Source organism: Taeniopygia guttata, chromosome 1 (genome assembly GCF_048771995.1).
Source record: "Taeniopygia guttata chromosome 1, bTaeGut7.mat, whole genome shotgun sequence".
NCBI classification, from domain to species: domain Eukaryota; kingdom Metazoa; phylum Chordata; class Aves; order Passeriformes; family Estrildidae; genus Taeniopygia; species Taeniopygia guttata.
Genome location: NC_133024.1, coordinates 114977487 through 114996570, shown reverse-complemented (window position 1 = coordinate 114996570; position 19084 = coordinate 114977487). Strand labels below are relative to the sequence as shown.

Sequence of the window (19084 nt, the reverse complement as noted above, 5' to 3'; positions counted from 1 at the left end):
TTGACACAACCCACTGAGCACATCCCAGAAAAACTGGAAATTATTCTCTACCAACACACCTGCAACCAGATTTTTGGGATTTGATGTTCCTTTCTTGCCATATAAAATGGAACCCAGCCATAGCAGGAGCTGAAGGCTTTTCCCAGGGAACATCCCAATCCCTGCTTACCATGACGATGTCTCCAGGCTGGATGGTGATCTCGTCGTGGCTTCTGGATTCAAAAGGATACAGAGCTCTGTAATACACTATTTTTACATCCTCCTGAGCAGAAATGGTTAGAGGAGCTTTCTCTGAGCAAAGGAAACAAACACACAGATACAGAGAGAAGAAATCAAACCACCTGATTTTTAAACACTTGGAAAATGGGGTGGAAATGGAGACAAGAGTCACCAAACCTGGCAGGGTCTGCAGAACAACTTTATCCCCTTTTTACACAAGGGAGATAGAAAAATTGATTGTTTAAATACATTTTTCTTATTATTTTCTCCTCTAAACAACAAGGAAAATCACAGAAACACAGAATTACCTGGGCTGGAGGGACTCTAAATCCCACCCAGTGCCACCCAGCCATGGCAGGGACACCTCCCACTGTCCCAGGCTGCTCCAGCCCCAGTGTCCAGCCTGGCCTTGGGCACTGCCAGGGATGCAGGGGCAGCCACAGCTGCTCTGGGCAGGATTTAGTTATAAATGGGATGCAATGCTTTGGACAAGTATTTAAACCAGTTTTACATTCCCAAACAGTTTTTCTGCGTATCCAAGCCACTTAAGAGGGAAGCAGGATTCCCAATAGAGGCAAAAATCAGGATACAGTGCACGGAAAAAGCTCTCAGCTGAAAGTGAATGTGTGGAGAGAAAAAAGGGGGATTAAATCTTAGATTTCAGGTCATTGGTCCTGTTAACAAAGGAAGGCAGGAAAGGAAAAGGGTGACTAAACAACATATTGTTCCTACTCTGAAAAATCCCAAGGCATGTATCCCAGACCAAAATAAGGAGGACAGAAATAGTTTTGACAACTTGCATCCAGCCCTTTGCAGCTGAGATCCCCCTTCCCTTGCCCTGCAGTCTTAGAGCTGTGCTTGCCCCTCTGCTGCACACCAGCCTGTGGGGAAGAACAGTGATGCCTAACAGAACCAGTTTTGGAGCCTGGAGCTCAATCCATGCATTATTTACTTTAACAAGACTCCCAAGCCAGCCCTGAGCACCACCTTGTTCTATGTTAAATGGGAAAAGAGTACCTGCATTGGACCACGGAGCCTGGCCAGGCTTGTTGGGCTCCTGGTGGGGCTGGAAGAGTTTACTCAGCTTCTCCTGCACCTCCTGTTTCCCCTTATCCTCACTTTCCTTCTTCTTGGGTAGTTCTTCCCTTTTTTGCTTCTCATCTTCCTGGATTTTTTTTGGCCACTGTGGTTCTTCCTCTGGCTGTCCCCGCTCCAGCCGCGGCTTGTCCCGCTCCTGGATCCGCCTGGGGGACAATGGGGACAACACAGCCACTCAAACCAAAGCCACCAAAGCTTTTGGGTCATCTCCTGCTCCAAGTGTCCTCTCTACGGCTTTCCATGGCCTAACTTCATTTTGGTGAGTTACCAATCACTCCCCAGCATCTCCTCACACTGGGAATGAATCCCAGAAATCACAAATGCAGGGAATTGTTTGGGTTGGAAGGGACTATAAAGATCCAACACAAGGTAAGACTCCAAACAGGCAAATCAGAAAGAGAAAAGCAGGAATCAGAACATGTGACCATCCTTTTCCTCATGCTGAGGGCCAAGGAGGAGAAGTATTTGCAAGCTTTACACAGCACTCCAAAGAATTATTGGGAATTTTCCCATTCCCAGCCACCAGAGTTAACAAGTCCTTCCCCTCCACCAGAGGGGAAGACACCAAGAAAAGAATAAATAATCTCTGCTGGAAACAATTTCCCCCAGTAAAGGCAGCTCTGAAGAGCTGAAGGATGCCCAGTGTGCTCCAGTCTGTTCCATGGCCTATTCCACTCCTGGAATTCTTTCAGAATTAGAGACAAATGCCTGAGAAGCAGCTGCTCCTCACACACTTGGTGTGCTGCAAAGAACAGACCTTGTCCAAGGACAATGTCAATTCCTGATCAAAAACAGTGTGAGGAAAATAACTAATTCATGGAACCCCAGGATCCCTGGGGCTGGAAAAGCCCTCCCAGCTCAGGGAGTCTCAGCTGGGCCCATGCCCACCTTGTCCCCAGCCCAGAGCACTCAGTGCCACCTCCAGGGGACACCTGCAGGGATGGGCACTCCAAAGCTCCCTGGGCAGCCCCTGCCAGGGCCTGAGCCCCCTTTCCATGGGGAAATTCCTGCTGCTGTCCAACCAATCCACTTCCCAAGCATTATAGGGAGGCACTAGAGGACACAAACCTCATCTGCATCCCTGGAAGTTTTGGGCAGACAGGAATATTTTCCAGGAGATGCCAGGGGAGGCTGGCATTTAGGGCTCCACTACAGCAGTTCATTACCTCTGAGCTTCTTTTTGCTTTTCCAGCTCCACTGTCTTCCTTTCCTGTTCCTTCTGTTTCAACCTCTCAGCTTCCAAGCTCTTCTGCTTCTGGAGCTGCTGTTTGTTATGGATTTCTCTCAGCTCCTGGATTTAAAAAAGGCAAAAGGTGTAAAAATCCACTGAAATCCACTCTGTGAATCAGAACTGATGGCCCCAAGGAGTTCCCTGTAAGGGGACAACTCCTGGCAGCGGTTGGGGATCTCTCAAAGTCACAGTCCTGCCAAATGCAGATATTTCAGGTTCATTCCCAGGGTCTACAAACCACCTACTGTTTTTGTATTTTTATCCATTAAAGGGTTAGGAAACCAGAAAACCTTTAAATGGGACTCTGAAAAATGGACAAGGCTTAATCTGAACAGTCACTTCTGTTTTGTTTGCTGGTTTATGGAATCCATCCATTGAATTCCATACACAAATCTCCCCTCTGAGCTCTCACAACAGCAACTCTTAATCAGTTTCATTTGCCAATTAATGCTGATTTACTAAAGAACCTTCAGGGCTGGTTTATACACAGGAGACTGAAATCCTTAAGGAATGTCTTTGGGATGAGTCATGATACAGACACCATTCATATGTAAGTCAGTTTTTCTTCAATTGCCTGAAAAAATTAGAATATAAATAATAATAATAAAACCATAGTATTTTCAAGATTTGTTCTCTGCATTAACACCTACTAACACAAATCCAACCTTTATCTGGAATTTTTTTGCATGACCTGGAATTTTGCATCTGAACTCCTCAGCATTACAGTAGAAAAAGAGAAAATTTACCTATGAACACTGAGGATTTTCACTGAAAATAATTCACTTCAAAAATTGGTATCTTATCATGAAAATATGGTACAGGTAAAACCAAAACAGCTAATCCTGGAAGTATCTGGATGGTTTTTCAGAAATTCACAATCTACAAACCACAGGAAGTTTTCATTCCTCATGCACTGACACAAATGAGAAAATTGCATAAGAAAAAAAAAAAAAGAAATTGAAGTGATTCCAACCCACTGGATACAGGGGTGCAAATTTCAAAAGGGAAGCTGATCCTTGTGGCCCAGGTCTCAGTTTTATTTCATTAATGCTCCTCAGTTTTAAATCCAATGAAAACTGAACTCAGCATCATTAAAGAGAATCAGTTCCCAGGGAAGCTGGAATTAAAGAGACATTTTAAGAATCATTTAAGTTTTCCACAGACACTTTAACCCACTATTCCCTCCCAGCCAAGCTGGGTCAGTGTTCTGTGAAAGGGTTTTTCTGTGACAGAAGTGTGTGTTAAGAAAATCAAACCTAGTTTATAGTGCTGGCACAGGATGGAGCATTTTTGGAGATTAAAAAATCCCATATACATCCCTTTTGGGTCAGCCAGGAGGAAACAAAGATGTGCTGGGCATCTCATGCAACATTGTTTTACCAAGTGGGAGGAAGAGGCAGCATCTCCCACATCTCTACTGGAAGCCAGCTGAATAAAATTCTGCTAACACCTCAAAAGCCAAGACACTCCCAGCTGGATGCTCAGCACAGCCCTACACTCCTCCTGCACAGACACAGCTCCCAGCTGGACATTCCCCCTCCTGTGCTGCAATTCCAAAGACACCCCAAGGCTTTGCTCATTCCTGGACAAGGAATGCTTTACCTTAAAAGCAGGGAAATTTTTACCTGGCATTTAAATCCAAACAGATGAACAAGGAGGATTTGAGGAGTTAAAACAGCGCCATTCATGTTATTGAATAGGAATTTCAATAGCATTTCAATATTCACTACACACAGCAAAGTCATTTGCTACAAAAAACCTTCCTGGTAGAAGTGGAGTTGTTTTGGCCCTGATTGTGCCTTTTTGACAGGAAGACAACAGGACTTGGGATGTTCAGGGATTACAACCCAAGGTTTCCATCAGATCTTCTCCCCCTGAGACAAGCAGAGCATTCGATGCCAGAGGAAAGGACCCTGCAGTTCTGTGCTCCCTGAAGCTTTTCCAGAGCAGCCCTTTCCTGCCCCAATCCCCAGCTCCCAAAGCCCCTGCTTTGGCCTTGGCAGACAATTCCTCCCTTCACCCCATCCTGGGGGATGTTGGGCAAAGGAAGGGAGCTGCCACCCTCTCCTACCTGGAATCACAGATTACAGTGATGTGTAGGGATTCTTCCCATCAAAGTGTTTGCTTTTTTAAAAATTCTGAAAATCGTGACCAAAACAGGCAATTTACTTAAACTCTTGAAATTCCAGATAAGCAAAAGACAAAAATAACTCACTACAACTGTGCCCAAGTTGCAATTCAGGGCACACTCCTCACGCTGGCATAAGGATTAGATAAAATCCAATGCTAAACTCTTCTCTCTGGTTTTGGTTTGGTGCTGGCACCCCTCAGCAAACACTGACTCAGTGAAACACTGCACACTCATCTGCTTAGGGAAAGTGAAGCACATAACTGGAGGAGGCTCCTCACTCAGAGAGAGCTGGGTCCTGCCTGAGCAGGCCACGGAGACCTTTGGGAAGGAGTGTAAGTGCTGGATGCAGCCCAGGAGGAGAGCCAGGCACTGCAGCATTGCCTCTTCCACTGCCACTGACTGGAAGAAAGAAATGCTGAGATGTAAAGAGGGTTGGGAGCAGGAGTGCCCTGCTGACACTGACACACAGGCACTGACAGCCACGGGACACACGGACAGCCACGGGACACTTCAGCCCACTGAGGGTCACTGCTTTGGCCAGGCACTGGGAAAGAATTCTCAGCACAACTGTTGCACAAACATGAACTCAATCCTCGTGTGCTTTTGGGCAGGAACAGCAGCAAGAAATTCTGGATTCTTCCATGGGCATTAGGTCCTTGGAGCTTGGAGGGTCAGTTTAGATCCCGGGACACTGGGGAGGAATTCTGTACCCTGAGGGTGGGCAGCCCTGGCACAGCTGTGGCTGCCCCTGGATCCCTGGCAGTGCCCAAGGCCAGGCTGGACACTGGGGCTGGAGCAGCCTGGGGCAGTGGGAGGTGTCCCTGCCATGGCTGGGGTGGCACTGGGTGGGATTTGAGGTCCCTCCAACCCAGACCATTCCATGATCCTAAAATAAACAAGTGACCAGATCCATTTCATTGATACCTGCATCTAATAATCTAATAATTAAAAGAGATCTAATAATTAAAAGAGATCTCTCTAGACTGAGATTTTTAAAGAGCACAGAAGTTTCACTCCTTCAACTGCACGACACAAAGAAATTGCCAAACTTTCAACCTTTGTTACAAACTCAGTCACGTTATAGCCAAACACACCCCAAGCCACCAGATGGTTAATCCTGCATCATAAAATGCCCCAAACCTCATTTGAAAGGATACCTGAGCAGCCAAACAAGCACCAGCAATCTCCTGAAACCAAGTGGTTCTACCTTAAGATATCCAATACTACAATTCAAATGACCTGATCTGAAATATTAATAATATTTTGCAAGCCTGAAAGCTGTTGGTGGAAATGTACCAAATTGTAGGAATATTTCCTACTCCAAAGAACTCATCAGAAGGAATTGAAATCAGTTGTTTTGGATAGATGGCAAAAACATCCAGCCGAAAAAAAGGTCTCATTTATCTCCCTAATCACTCCTACAATATTAAGACACACAGCAAAGATGATGTACTTTAACACTTGTATGAATATTCACTTATTACAGAACATAAAAACATGGAGACAAATCCAGAGTATCCTGTAAACTGCTGTGGTTTGGAAAAGCTGCCTGGTAAACTAAGTGACCTTGATTAAATCCAGAGTTTGTAATTTATTTGTTTGATAAAAATGTATTTTAAAAAGAAAGATTTCCATGCTTCCCATCTTGACCTATTATCCCTTAATTTACAAAAAACTTTTATCATATTTAGAGCTCAGATGTGGTGGAATTGCTGAGACACAATTTGAAAAATTTCCCATTTCATTGCAAGCATTAGCCAGCTGCCTGGATAATGGAAAATCACACAGGTGGCACCACAGGACACACCCAGTAACTAAGAACTCAACAAGTTCTTCTGCTATTTAGGGAAATTATTAATTTAGCATTATTTACAAGCCAATTTTTACCTATTGTCAATGTCAGTCCCTTTTCCAGTGGTGGCTCCTAAAAGTTGTTGCAGATTTTTGATTTTTTTAGGTAATTGTATGTGAGAATTATGGGAGCTCATAATGACCTGGTTTGGAGTGCTGTGATCACTGATACATCATGTGATATCGTGTGATATGAGAGAGGTGTGCTCCCTGTGGGTGGAGAACTCCCACGTCACACAAATCCCAGTAAATCCAGGATTCTAGGAAAACCTTCACTGGCCTTGGGCACAAAATTCCAGGGTGCTGGCACTGCCCAGGGAATGGGCACGGCCCCGAGGCTGCCAGAGCTGCAGGAGCCTTTGGCCAGCGCTGCCAGGGGTGCCCAGGGTGGGATTTTGGGGGTCTGGCACTGGGGGGTCCCTGGGGATCCCTTCCAGCTCAGGACATTCCATAGTTCCATGAAGAACAACAGCCATGGAGACACTGCTGCACTCAGCAGCTTCTGAGTGGTTTCTCCACCCCTTCCATGCCTAGGCCACAAAAATCCATGTGCCTTTTTAGGGTTATAAATCCAGCTATAAAATCCTCCAGGCCCCCAAAATATGCCTTGCGTACCTTGAGAAACTATAAAAGGGAGCAGCCTCAGAATTCAGCTCCCACTGTCAGTTCCATAGTACAGCTGGGCACGAGCATGTCCAGGGCAGGGAATGGAGCTGGGAAGGGGCTGGAGAATTCCTGAGGGAGCTGGGAAGGGGCTGAGCCTGGAGAAAAGGAGGCTCAGGGGGGACCTTGTGGCTCTGCACAGCTCCTGCCAGGAGGGGACAGTCGGGGGGTCGGGCTCTGCTCCAGGGACAGGGACAGGAGGAGAGGGAACGGCCTCAGGCTGGGCCAGGGCAGGCTCAGCTGGGACAGCAGCAGGAATTTCCCCATGGAAAGGGAGCTCAGGCCCTGGCAGGGGCTGCCCAGGGAGCTTTGGAGTGCCCATCCCTGCAGGTGCCCCAGACGTGGCTGGATGTGGCCCTTGGGGACAGGGTTGGGGTGATGTTGGGGTGGCACTGGGTGATCCTGAGGGTCCCTTCCCACCCTGACAGTTCTGGGATTCTGTGACTGCCCTTCCTCAACTCAGCCCTTCCAAGAAAGCCCAGGAAGCTCAGCAGGGCAGAAATCCCCACAAACAGCTCCTCCTGGCAGGTGAATCCCACAATCTCCTCAGGCCAGAGGAGACCTTCTGCTCTTCCCAAAGAAGTGTCTACATAACTCCTTTTCAATTGATTGAAACCAATTTTCCTGTTAAACTGCAAAATCATTTACCTTTAGTCAAGACATTCCTGGCACATGCCGATAAATCTGTGCTTAATGGGCAACTTCCATTTTTAATTATCATCACCTTGTTATCTGGGAAGTGCAATCCTTAAATATTTAAAAGACTGAGTTTTGGGTGTCTGGTTTGTTGGTTTGGGTTTTTTTTTTTTTTTTGCTGCTGTCACAATGCCAAGACTGTTCATCCCTTTCCCATTTATGTTTGGGTAATTTATGATCAAACAAAATGCAGGCACTAATTTTACAATTAATATCCTTTGGTCCAATTTATCACTTTTAAAGGACTTCATAAAAAAAAAAATAATACCCAAGAAGCACAACATGCTAAGATGTATCCAAAACCCAAATATGAAGAAAAACTAAGTGAGGTTTAAACCTCAGGGATTAATTAAGCAAGGGTTAGACCATTCTATTTTCTTTTTAATATAATTTGTGCCCATTTTGCTTGTTCTGTGTCTGACTCTGCAGAGATACTCCTCTCCCAACCTCCCTGTCTCAGACTAGGAGAATCATCTTCAAATGATGAAGATGACTTCATCTTCCCCTTAAAAGAGGGACTCACTTTTAATTTTTCCTGTAATTATTAATAACTCCAGCTGAAACAACCGATTTGCTGCTTTAATTCAACCCCACCTTCTATCTTAAATTGGTTGATTTAATCCCAGTTGATCAACTTTCATAACAACTCCATTAATGTCTCTGTCACAGTTATTTTCCTGCTGAATACTTTGTAGCACAATTTGTGACACTTTGCAGGAAATTGAGCATTTTTGGTCAGCTTTCAGGAGAACCCACCAGTGGAATTAGCAGATAAAGTACTTGAACACTGGAATATTTATGAAAAAATGAATGCTATTAAAAGTTTGTAACTACAGCCTGATTCCCAACTTCTCTCTGCAGAACTCTGACATTGCCAGTGCAGAAATACACAAAAAATATCACAGTTTTAACAAAGACTGAGTAGTAAAGCATGAAACCACAAACCACAGGCAGCTACACTCAGGGACAGGGGACAAGCAGGAGCACACAGACAGCAGATAACATTTCTGGGTGGCAGCAGAAGATCAAGTCTCTTTTATTCAAGATTTCAATTTGAACTCCTGATTCCAGCAGATTTGCTGGCCTTGTCCTGCCCTTCCTGGATGCAAAAGCACAGACATTGGTAATTTCATTTTTGCCATCATGGATTCGGAATCAGGGCTCAAATCTCCTCCTGAAGAGACTCTACAGATTAAATTGATTCAAACCCTGAGTTTGAAAGCTGAGCAGCATTTTCTTAAATAGAATAAAGATTAAATAAAATCCTCAACAGACAGATTGAGAATGCTCCCCAAACTGACATTCTTAATCATTTCAGTTCATTTTTTAACCCCACAATCAGGTTAGAAAATAATTAACTGAACAATCAGGAAGGCTTAAGGAGCCCTGGGTTACCTTCAGCTGATTATTGAAAATATCAATTTCCTGCAGTTTAGATCTGGTTTCTTTCTCCACCTCATCCAGCTGGTCCCGGAGCTGCTGCCGTGCCAGTTCCTTGGCTTCCAAGGCTTTTTTGATGGTGAGAAGGGAATCCCCTGGTTTGGAACACATTGTCAAGTCAGTATTTTCTTCTGTGGAACACTTTAGGTCACAGAAAGCAACATTTTCCCATCTGCATCTTGCAACACACAAAGAGCAATTCCAGGGGACACTATAGTGAGGGAACGTGCCCTGCCCCAGCTCAGGCATGCCCCAAAAGCTACTCACTGTGCAAACTGTTCTGCTGGACTTGCTTGAGCTGATCATTCAGCAGCTGCTTCTCTGGAATCAGCCTGCCCAGCATCTGCTGGGACTCCTGGAGCACAGACATGGGCAGGGAAAACAAGAACAGAACCAGGCGCCAGGTGAGTGAGGGACAACTGCAGCCACCAGACCTAAATGACCTTGATTAAATCCAGAGTTTGTAACTTATTTGTTTGATAAAAATGCATTTTAAAAAGGAAGATTTCCATCCTTCCCATCTTGACCTATTATCCCTTAATTTACAAGAAACCTTTATCATATTTAGAGCTCAGATGTGGTGCTTCACACCTGCTTCACTTCTGCTTTACTTGTTCCCTTGTTCCCTCACTGAATGAAGTGTTACTGCTTGTTTCCCTCCTCTGTATCATTATCTTATCCAAGCACTGTCTGTGTGATATCCCCACAGATCCCAGACGTTCTCTGCCAGTCCAGAAGGGTGGGTGGATGCATGGAATTGATCTGATTCTCATTGAGTATTGAGCCTGGCTTGGAATTACCCAAAACCGAGGGCAGAGAGACAAGGCTAAATTTGAGGAAATGTTCAAACAAGCACTTACAAAATGTTTAATTCTGATTTTAATACATGAAACACAGAATCCCCAAATCCTGGGGCTGGAAAAGCCCTCCCAGCCCAGGGAGTCCCAGCTGGGCCCCATGCCCACCTTGTCCCCAGCCCAGAGCACTCAGTGCCACCTCCAGGGGACACCTGCAGGGATGGGCACTCCAAACCTCCCTGGGCAGCCCCTGCCAGGGCCTGAGCCCCCTTTCCATGGGGAAATTGCTGCTGCTGTCCCAGCTGAGCATGCCCTGGCCCAGCCTGAGGCAATTTCCCCTTGTCCTGTCCCTGTCCCCTGGGAGCAGAGCCTGACCCCTCCTGGCTGTCCCCTCCACTAATAGTTAATTAATAATATTAACAACAGTGTTAATGATTAGCAACTCAGGTCAGGAATAGTAAGACAAATAGTTACAGGAAGACAAAATAAAGATTTTCCTTTTAAAGGAACATATTCTGGCCAAAAGCCATGAAACACAAGCCCTGTGGGATGAGAGTCCCTGAGTTTTTGACATCTTCACGCTGAGCTCTTGGCAGAGGATTCTGATCTCTGTCAAACTCAGCACGTGTTTGGGAGGTTGTGAACCGCTGTGTTACAGGGGTCCCTGCAGAAGGTGCTCTCCCTTTGGAGGATCCTCTTTCCTGTAGAACACTGGCCCTTTCCAGAGCATAAAGTGCCACCTCACACACTTTTCTGAAGCCTGGACCTCCCAGCTCAAGTTGTCAAAAGATCTTCAGCAGCATGAGGTGAAACAGCACTTAAGTATCAACATCCCATCTTTCCTACAAACCCTGGAACTTTTCTGAGCAGCTGTCTGGAACAGCAGGCTTTTGAGGAATCAAGCAGCTTACAGCTTCAATTTGTCATGGAGGATTGCAAATGACATCACTCAATACTAAGAATAAATGTCCTGTGATCCCTGAACAGCAGAGTGAGCCCCAGGGGTGTTGTGGACTCCCCTGGATCCCTGGAAGTGTCCCAGGCCAGGCAGGAGCAGCCTGGGACAGTGGAGGGTGTCCCTGCCATGGCAGGGGTGGCACTCCATGAGCTCTAAAGGCCATCCCAACAACAAGTCATTCTGTGATCCCACAGTTCCACAAAAAGTATTAATTTTGGTTAAAGCCAGGACTGACTGCACTGCCATGGCTTTGGGCTGTCCCACTTTCCACCTGCCAGACCCTGAAGGGCTCTGCAGTGGCCAGCTCAGCTCTGAGCATTATGCAACAACTGCAGCCTCCTGTGAGCTCCTGATGCTCCAGAAAATACCCTGAGACAGCACACAGCACAGTCAAGCACTTTAGGAATTCACAAGTAGCAAAGCAGCAAAATTCAGATAATACAGATTAGATTACGAGGAGCTGCACGTGTCCCTCACAGCTGCAGGGCCTGACACAGCAACAGAGCTCTCCCAGCCCCTCAGGGAGATCCCAAAAGCTGGATAACCCCAATCCTCCCCTGCCTGGGGCAGCCTCACCCCCAGCGCTGGGGACAGTTCTGGCTGCCTCAATAAAAGGTCAGAAGCTGTTGGGAAGTGTCCAGAGGAGGGACACGAGGTGGGGAAGGTCCCCCCGAGGTCCCTGGGGCAGCTCAGCCTGGAGCAGCCTGAGGTCAGAGCTCCCCGGGGCTGCAGCTCCTCCCGAGGGGCAGCGCAGGGACAGCTCCGAGCTCTGCTCTGGGCCAGGGACAGCACCAGGGAGCGCCTGGGGCTGGGCCAGGGCAGCTCAGGCTGGAACCAGGGAAAGGCTCTTCCCCAGAGGTGCTGGCACTGCCCAGGGAATGGGCACGGCCCCGAGGCTGCCAGAGCTGCAGGAGCCTTTGGGCAGCGCTGCCAGGGATGCCCAGGCTGGGGCTGGTGGGGTCTGGCACTGGGGGATCCCTGTGGATCCCTCCAGCTCAGAATATTCCCTGTCTGCCATCCTGGGACTATTGTCTGCCTGGAACAAATGGGAATCAGCAATATACACAATATAAAGCCTTTCACTGGTGGGAGGCTCCTTGACCATGGCAGGGGTGGATGAGCTTTAAGGTCCCTTCCAAACCCAACCTCTCTGTGTTTCTGTGGCTCTGAGAACTCTGCAGATCAACCAAAGCAGCAGAATGTTCATCAACATGAAACAGAAATTCTCCTTCTCCAAGCACAAAAAGCAGCACAGGATAGCATTTGAGGGTGGAATGTGATCACAACATCAGCTGCTTTGTTTGTAAAGGCCAGAACACTTCCAAACATCCCAGATTACTCAATGCACTGAATAGTTTGGGGAGTGTGTAAGGACAGAGAATGCCAAGGCATCCCGAGGGTCAAGTCCTGTTTCCTGAAAGCCCAGACAGCCATGGAATAAGCATCTAGCCAAGAACACCCACCACATGGATTCCACATCCCTGCCTCATGCTAAAGAAACAGATGAAAGAAATTAACAGCATCATAAACTCTGGAAACTCCTCCAACAAGAAATGGCCAAGAGCTGAGTAATGTCCCACGTGGAGGGGAAATGAAAACCCAGCTCCTGCCCCTTTGGACAAGGGAAAATGCTCTTCCAGTCACCAAGGAGGTAAATAATCCCTGCAGTACTGAGCAAGCCCCAGACAGCACAAAGGTGTTTCCAGCACAGCCCAGGTGTCTGGAGAGCAGGAGCCTCCTGAGCATCCCTCGAGCAGAGAGCCAGAGAACAGCCACACATCTTCAGCAGCAGCACTAACTGGGACACCACTCCTCCCACAAGTTTAATGAAACTGCATCTTGGAAGTAATTAATAGGCTGAAGAATAATTACTCCTCTGAATTAATTCATCTTCCCACAGCAAGGGTCAGATGGATTAAACTCAACTACTTCCAGTGAAGATACATCACCCTACAAAGATAATGACACTTATTGACTTTTTAACCTATTTGAGAGTTTAGAGGATGAAAATCTCCTTTTCTAAAACTCATTTATGTTTTTGTCCGTTCTCTACAGATGATATAGGAAAGTTTACAGGATACTTGAAAAAAAAAAAATTCAGGAAAAAGCTTTAAGGATCTCCCCAGACAAAATGTGGCCTTTTCTCCTAAGTAGTGACATTTTCTGGGATCACAACTGGGATAAAATCACCTCAAGTGACACTAAGGGAAATATCAGTGGTGGAGATCAATGAGAGCAGGCATCACCACACAGCCACAGCTATTGCTGCCAAGTCACCTCAAAGCCCAAAGCTCAACAGAACAACTGCCAGGGAAAGCAGGAGTGAAGCTGGGATGGAATTATTTTATTATAATTTTTAGAATAAAAACTATTTCTTAAGTATTATTATAATGTTTAAATACATTTAAATTTATTTAAATTTTTATAAAAAGCATAGACCCTCAAAAAAACAGTTTCATATCTGAAGGTTGTGAGTTTGATCCTCACATGAGGCACCACTAAATCCTGGTTTGTGGTTTTTTGTTTGTTTTTGTTACAGCTGGGATTAAAAGTGTTTGAAATGGTATTTTGTGTTTTGACTTAGATGTTTATTATTTTTTACATATATTACAGTTTCATAAATTGTGAGTTTTATAGTATTTTATTAGTAAGTTATGAAATTGTTTTGTATTTATCTTTATATGGTTTTTAAGGGAAAAGTTATTTAATTAAGAAATAATATTTAAATTATTTTGATTTTTAATTTAATATCTAATTACATTTTAACTTAATCACTAATTTTTATAATAAAACAGCAGGATTAGGTTTTAAGCCAGGTTTTACACCTCAGCTCTATAAATGTGAGATTCTTTGTAGTGGTACAAATACACTGAGAGACCCAAGAACTAGCCAAGAACTAATTTCAAGCCCTGTGAAGTACTTAATAAAGAGAAGAATTCCTGAATCAAACACTACAGCCCATTGAAAAACCCTTACAAACGACAGGGAATATTCTTTCACTGAAGGCAGACACCTACAGCTCCAGCTCTCATGTGACAGAATTTTACATCAGTGAGAAAGGCAAATGCCAGGTTTAGATCCACAACTCCCTGGTTTCACTGGGAGCTTCCATATTCAAAGTTCATTGTTTTTGATAATTAAAAAAAAAAAACAAAACACATCAACAAGCCACTTCACTGCAGTCAGTTCTTTCCCCCAGCACACAAAGAGCAACACAGGACAATTTCCTTCTCCTCACCCCCAAAAAACACCTGCAGCCAAAGCATTTCCTGCTGCCCAGTCCAGGAGAAGGAAAGGATAACCCCAAACGCCTTCAAGTGTAGGAAGCAGTTCCTAGACACCTCTGCAGGACATTAACTTACAGGAATGACAAATTATTTTTAAGTGTGAGGAACAGCTCATTCCAAGTTTGCTCAGGATACTGATGTTTTTGAGGAGGTCAAAATTCAAAGCGAAGAATAAAATTAGAGAACGTTTTCTCACCTGTAGCTGCTGCTGCAAATGGGTGATTTCTGCAATTCTGAGTTCTCTGGATTTATTTGTACTTTCAATTTCTTGTCTTTGGGTCGACAGTCGACACCTGATATCCTGGAGCTTCCCCTCCAACTGGTTTCTTTTATCATTCTTTAAAAGAAAAAAAAACCTATTTAATAATTTTTCAACCAAAATGTTCAGTCATGCAAGTCTAGATCTAAAAACTTACTTTAACTCCTTTTCTAAAACTTATTTACATCTTTAGTCTGTCCTCTACAGATGAGATAGAAAAATTTACAGGGTATTTGAAAAAATAATTTTTTTTTCAGGAAAAACTTTAAGGATCTCCCCAGACAAAATGTGGCCTTTTCTCCGAAGTAGTGACATTTTCTGGGATCACAACTGGGATAAAAACACCTCAAGTGACACTAAGAGAAATATCAGAGGTGGAAATTCTAGAAAACAACCACAGCAAGGACACAGTCACCACCACTGTGCTTGTGTGTGTGTGAGCTGCTCCAGCACCACTCACGAGAGCTTCCAGTTCGAATTCCAGGGTTTTCTTCTTGGCCTTCAGCACCATGATGTCCTCCTGCTCCTTGTTCCTCTGGTTCAGCAGCTCCTGCCGCCGGTTGCGCTCCCACTCCAGCTGCCTCTGCCTCTCCAGCTCCCGTTTGGCAGCCTGCAGATGCAAAAATCAGCATCTGGAATTTGGGATATTCCTATTCTGATATTCAGTTGGAACGTTGGCACAAATGGGGGGCTGCTCTGGGCTCTGCACACACCAATTGCTCAGGGGGTGCTTCCAGCAGATGATGCCTTATCAAGCCTGCCCTGGAGCAGAGGCTGGGCAGAGCTACAGAATAAAGCAGGGATTTATTAAAGGATTTATTAAAGGATCTCCTCCATGGATCCAGCCAGGGTTGCACCCAAGATGAACCAAAATGGCCCCAAAATGCACGAGCGCTCCCGGGGGCTCTCCCTGGGATCAGTTCTGCTCCATTGGCACCTTGGAGTTCATTGTCCCATTCCAGCTTCAGCCCAGGCAGTCCCACCCTGCTTGTTTTTCTCTCTCCAGCCCACGCTGTTTGTGCTCCTGGGCTGAGATTTGGATCATTTGTCCTTGGTGCCCAGCTGGAGCAGGAATTGTTTTGTCTCCCTGCCTTGTGCACAGAGCTCACCATCCCCTGATATGAATCCCAGACCCACCCACATTAAAGCATCACAGAATGTGAAAAATAGAAAAGTTAAACCTGAGGCATCACAGAAGTGACTGAACAGAAACCCCCTCTGTTTTGCAAGATCCAGTTTGCTGATTTAACAGGTTGTTTAATACTGGACTGGGAGAACTCTCTAGGACATATCCAAATCTCTTTCCAATCTCCAACATTAGACCTTCTGTAGCTTTGCAAAGAACAGCCAAGTGTTTCTGTGCTGAACCTATCAAGGTTTGGCAATGGGAGAAAAGGGGAGATGTTTGGGTAAACCAAGGTGTGTTTCCTTTAACAAATTAAAGGCCAGGTTGGATGGTGCTACGTGGTCTGGTGAATGTTATCCCTGCCCATGGCAGAGGGTTGGAACTGGAGGATCTTGAAGGTCCCTTCCAACCCAAACCGTTATGGGACTCTATGAAATGAACTCATCCCTGGAAAATCATGAATGCTGGAAGTTTTTCTTCATTCATTCACACACCTCTTAACACCTAATATAATAACAACAGTAATAAAAATATTATTTTTAAAGAAGTGAGAGGTAAGGAGCATGTTGTCCTAGATGTCAGTGTCTCATCCATTAATTTTACAGGACAAATGAAGCAAAAACTGCTCCTTCCTTGCCTTTAACACCCCAGAAATTTTAGTTCCTGCTTTAAAAGTTTGCTCCCTACCCTGGCAGCACCACACCGAGTGCCCAGCAATCACCTGGATGCTCCCAAGCTGGGGCACTGCTGGAACCCTGTCTGCTGAGAATTTCAGACTTTCTGTGCTGCCAGGCACTGACCCCAGGAGAACACTGCACTGACCTGAGGCCGTGGAGAAGCTTCCAGAATGGAATGGCAGAACTGGGATTGTGGGGTGGAGTTTGGATAGAAGTGTGTGATATCACAGGGTGGGAAACTCAGAGTTTAAGGGATTAGAATACAGGAATAGATATGAAGTGTTACAGTGAGCTCATGGGCACCCTGTGCCCCCCTTCCCCAGGACCCTGTGACTCTGATCCAGATAACCCCTGGATCCTCCTTCCTGCCCCAAAGGGGTTGGCGGAGAGCCAGGAAAGCCCACCCTGTCCAAAACCTATATAGACCCCTGACATTTCCTGTTCTTCCTCTTTTGCCCTGCTCTCCCATGGACACCACAGAATAAAGAGAGCTGTACCAACCAACACCCTGGGGTAAGAGCCTCTTTTGAATATTTATCCCTCTCCTGAAATTCCTCCCCTCACAGCCCCTTAATGAAGCAAGATGGAGATTTTAGGGTAGAGGCTGCTCCTTCTTCACCTCCTTCTCCATGGGTTTGGGTGGTTTTGTGTAACTGGACAAAAAAGTCCCCATTGTGGGCACGGGTGGTTGGGTATTGGGTTAAAAGTGAAAATAATTGAGGTGTCATTTCTTAATTGGACAGTTTATTATTATTAATTTTTACAGGCTTTAAAAGGCCTCATAGAGAGAGAGATGGGTCTCCATTTTTAGTTTGCTAGAATGAAGTGCTGCAGAACTCAGGGTTTGTGAGGCTGTGACAGAGACAAGAACTGAAACACCTGAGTCCCAACAAGAAATACCCTCTCACACATTTAATCCCAACCTTGGCTAAAAAAGGAAGCCAAGACTCCACAGGGCCCAGCCCCTCCCTGTGCTCCCCAGCTTACCTCTCTCCTCTCGATCTCCTTCCTCCTCTCCTCCTCGCGCTGCCGCTCCAGCTCCCGCTGCTTCTCCAGCTGCTTCTCCAGCTCCAGCTGCCGCTTGCGCTCCTGCTCCTGCCGCTCGCGCTCCTTCCTCTCCTGCTCGGCCCTCTCCAGCTGGGCCAGCCTCTCCTGCTCCTTGCGCTGCTGCTCCAGCAGCGCCTGCCTGCGCTTCTCCAGCTCCAGGTTGCCCCGCTCGAAGTTCTCCCGCTTCTTGTCCTCGAACGTCACTTCGTGCATGGAAACGCGGGGCAAAAGGACAGTTAGACTGTGCCACTGACTTGGAAACAAATAAACCATAGAAAGCCAAAGGAATCCCCAGCAAAGTCAATCCACCTGCCAGCAGGAGAGGATGCACCTCCCTGCTAGGGGTAACAGCTCCACAGGTCAGCCTGGGGTTTAGTGTGGGAAATGGGAAATGGATTCATAGTGGGAAATGGATTTGTAGAGAGCTCTCAGGGCCTGGCAGAGGGCTCACACAGTGTGCATCTGTATGCAAACCTCGAGATCAGAAATGCTGACTTAGAAATGCCATGGAATAGGACAGACATTGCTGAGAGAGAAGTGGAGCTAGAAAAAAGTTTCAGAGGATGGCCCTGCAAATAAGACTAGATACTTTGGAGAAATAGAACTATGAAAGACTGATGCTGCTGATTCCCTCAAAGCCACATCCTCAGCAAACCAAGGAGGGAATTCCCATTTCCACTCCTCAGACCTTGAGCTTTCTCCACAAAACTCAGCAAGGGAAGTAATTTAGACAAACCAGTCTCCAGCTGATCCTCCATGGGGACATGGATCTGAATTCCTCAGCACACTGGATAATAGCAGCAGTCCAAGAGCCAACACTTCCATTAGTGTAGAGCAAAGAATTCAGCTGCTGACATCATCAAAAGGCCATTATGCAAATGACCAGAACTTACTTAAAGTTGCTGTTCTCATTAGATTACTCATTACTGTCAGGAAAAGAAATGGTTTAGGTTCTTGAGCAGCTGAGCTCAGAAGTCTGGATTCCTGGAGATCCACATGCTCACCACTTACTGTCCTAAAAGAACAGTCTCACTTTCAGCACAGCTTCCCTGACATCCCTCTGCAGTCCCAGGACTGTCCCTCCTTCCCCTCACTCCTCAGCACCTCCATCCAAATGATTCTTTCACTTCACCTTCTGTTCCTTTTCATACCCTCTGTGTGCCACTCCCACAGCCCAAAGGGCAGGTTTCTCTCCCTCGTGTGGCCAGCATGGACATCTTTGGGATGCAAGGCCAGGGAGAGCCCACACCGCCTTCCCAGTGTGCACAGCTGGACACATCAGCCCAACTCCTGCTGAACCAGCTGAATTCTCGTCTTTTCCAGTTTGTGCCCCTTTCCAGCTGCCAATTCCCTCTTCCTTTAGTTCTTTTCCTGGAACTGCTGATATCTGTATTAAGCCCCACACTGTTACACAGACTCCAAGGAAACAGTTCTCTGTGGGAATACCTGGATCTTTCACAGACACCTCAGCCAAGCTTTGCTCCACCTAATTCAGAGGATGAAGGCAGCAGGAATTTTTCCCTGGAATCCTGTGCCAGGGCTGCAAAGGGCTGCATGGGGAGTGCAGGAGATGAGGAGCCTGAAGGCTCTTCCCATCTCCAGTG

At 46.1% G+C, this 19084-nt stretch overlaps 1 protein-coding gene across 6 annotated transcripts in view; it reads right to left on the bottom strand.

Moving 5' to 3' along the window:
• ITSN1 (intersectin 1) overlaps window positions 1–19084 on the bottom strand; it is a 107571-nt gene that overhangs the window by 43841 nt on the left and 44646 nt on the right. For all 6 annotated transcript variants that reach the window (XM_032751653.3, XM_030287351.4, XM_030287331.4 and 3 more), the window contains 8 exons: window positions 17421–17683; window positions 15091–15240; window positions 14568–14708; window positions 9597–9684; window positions 9285–9424; window positions 2484–2608; window positions 1237–1463; window positions 170–291 (listed from right to left, as the gene is read on the bottom strand). In XM_032751653.3, coding sequence (XP_032607544.2) covers window positions 170–291; window positions 1237–1463; window positions 2484–2608; window positions 9285–9424; window positions 9597–9684; window positions 14568–14708; window positions 15091–15240; window positions 17421–17683 — 1256 coding nt within the window. The remainder of the gene's footprint in view (window positions 1–169; window positions 292–1236; window positions 1464–2483; window positions 2609–9284; window positions 9425–9596; window positions 9685–14567; window positions 14709–15090; window positions 15241–17420; window positions 17684–19084) is intronic.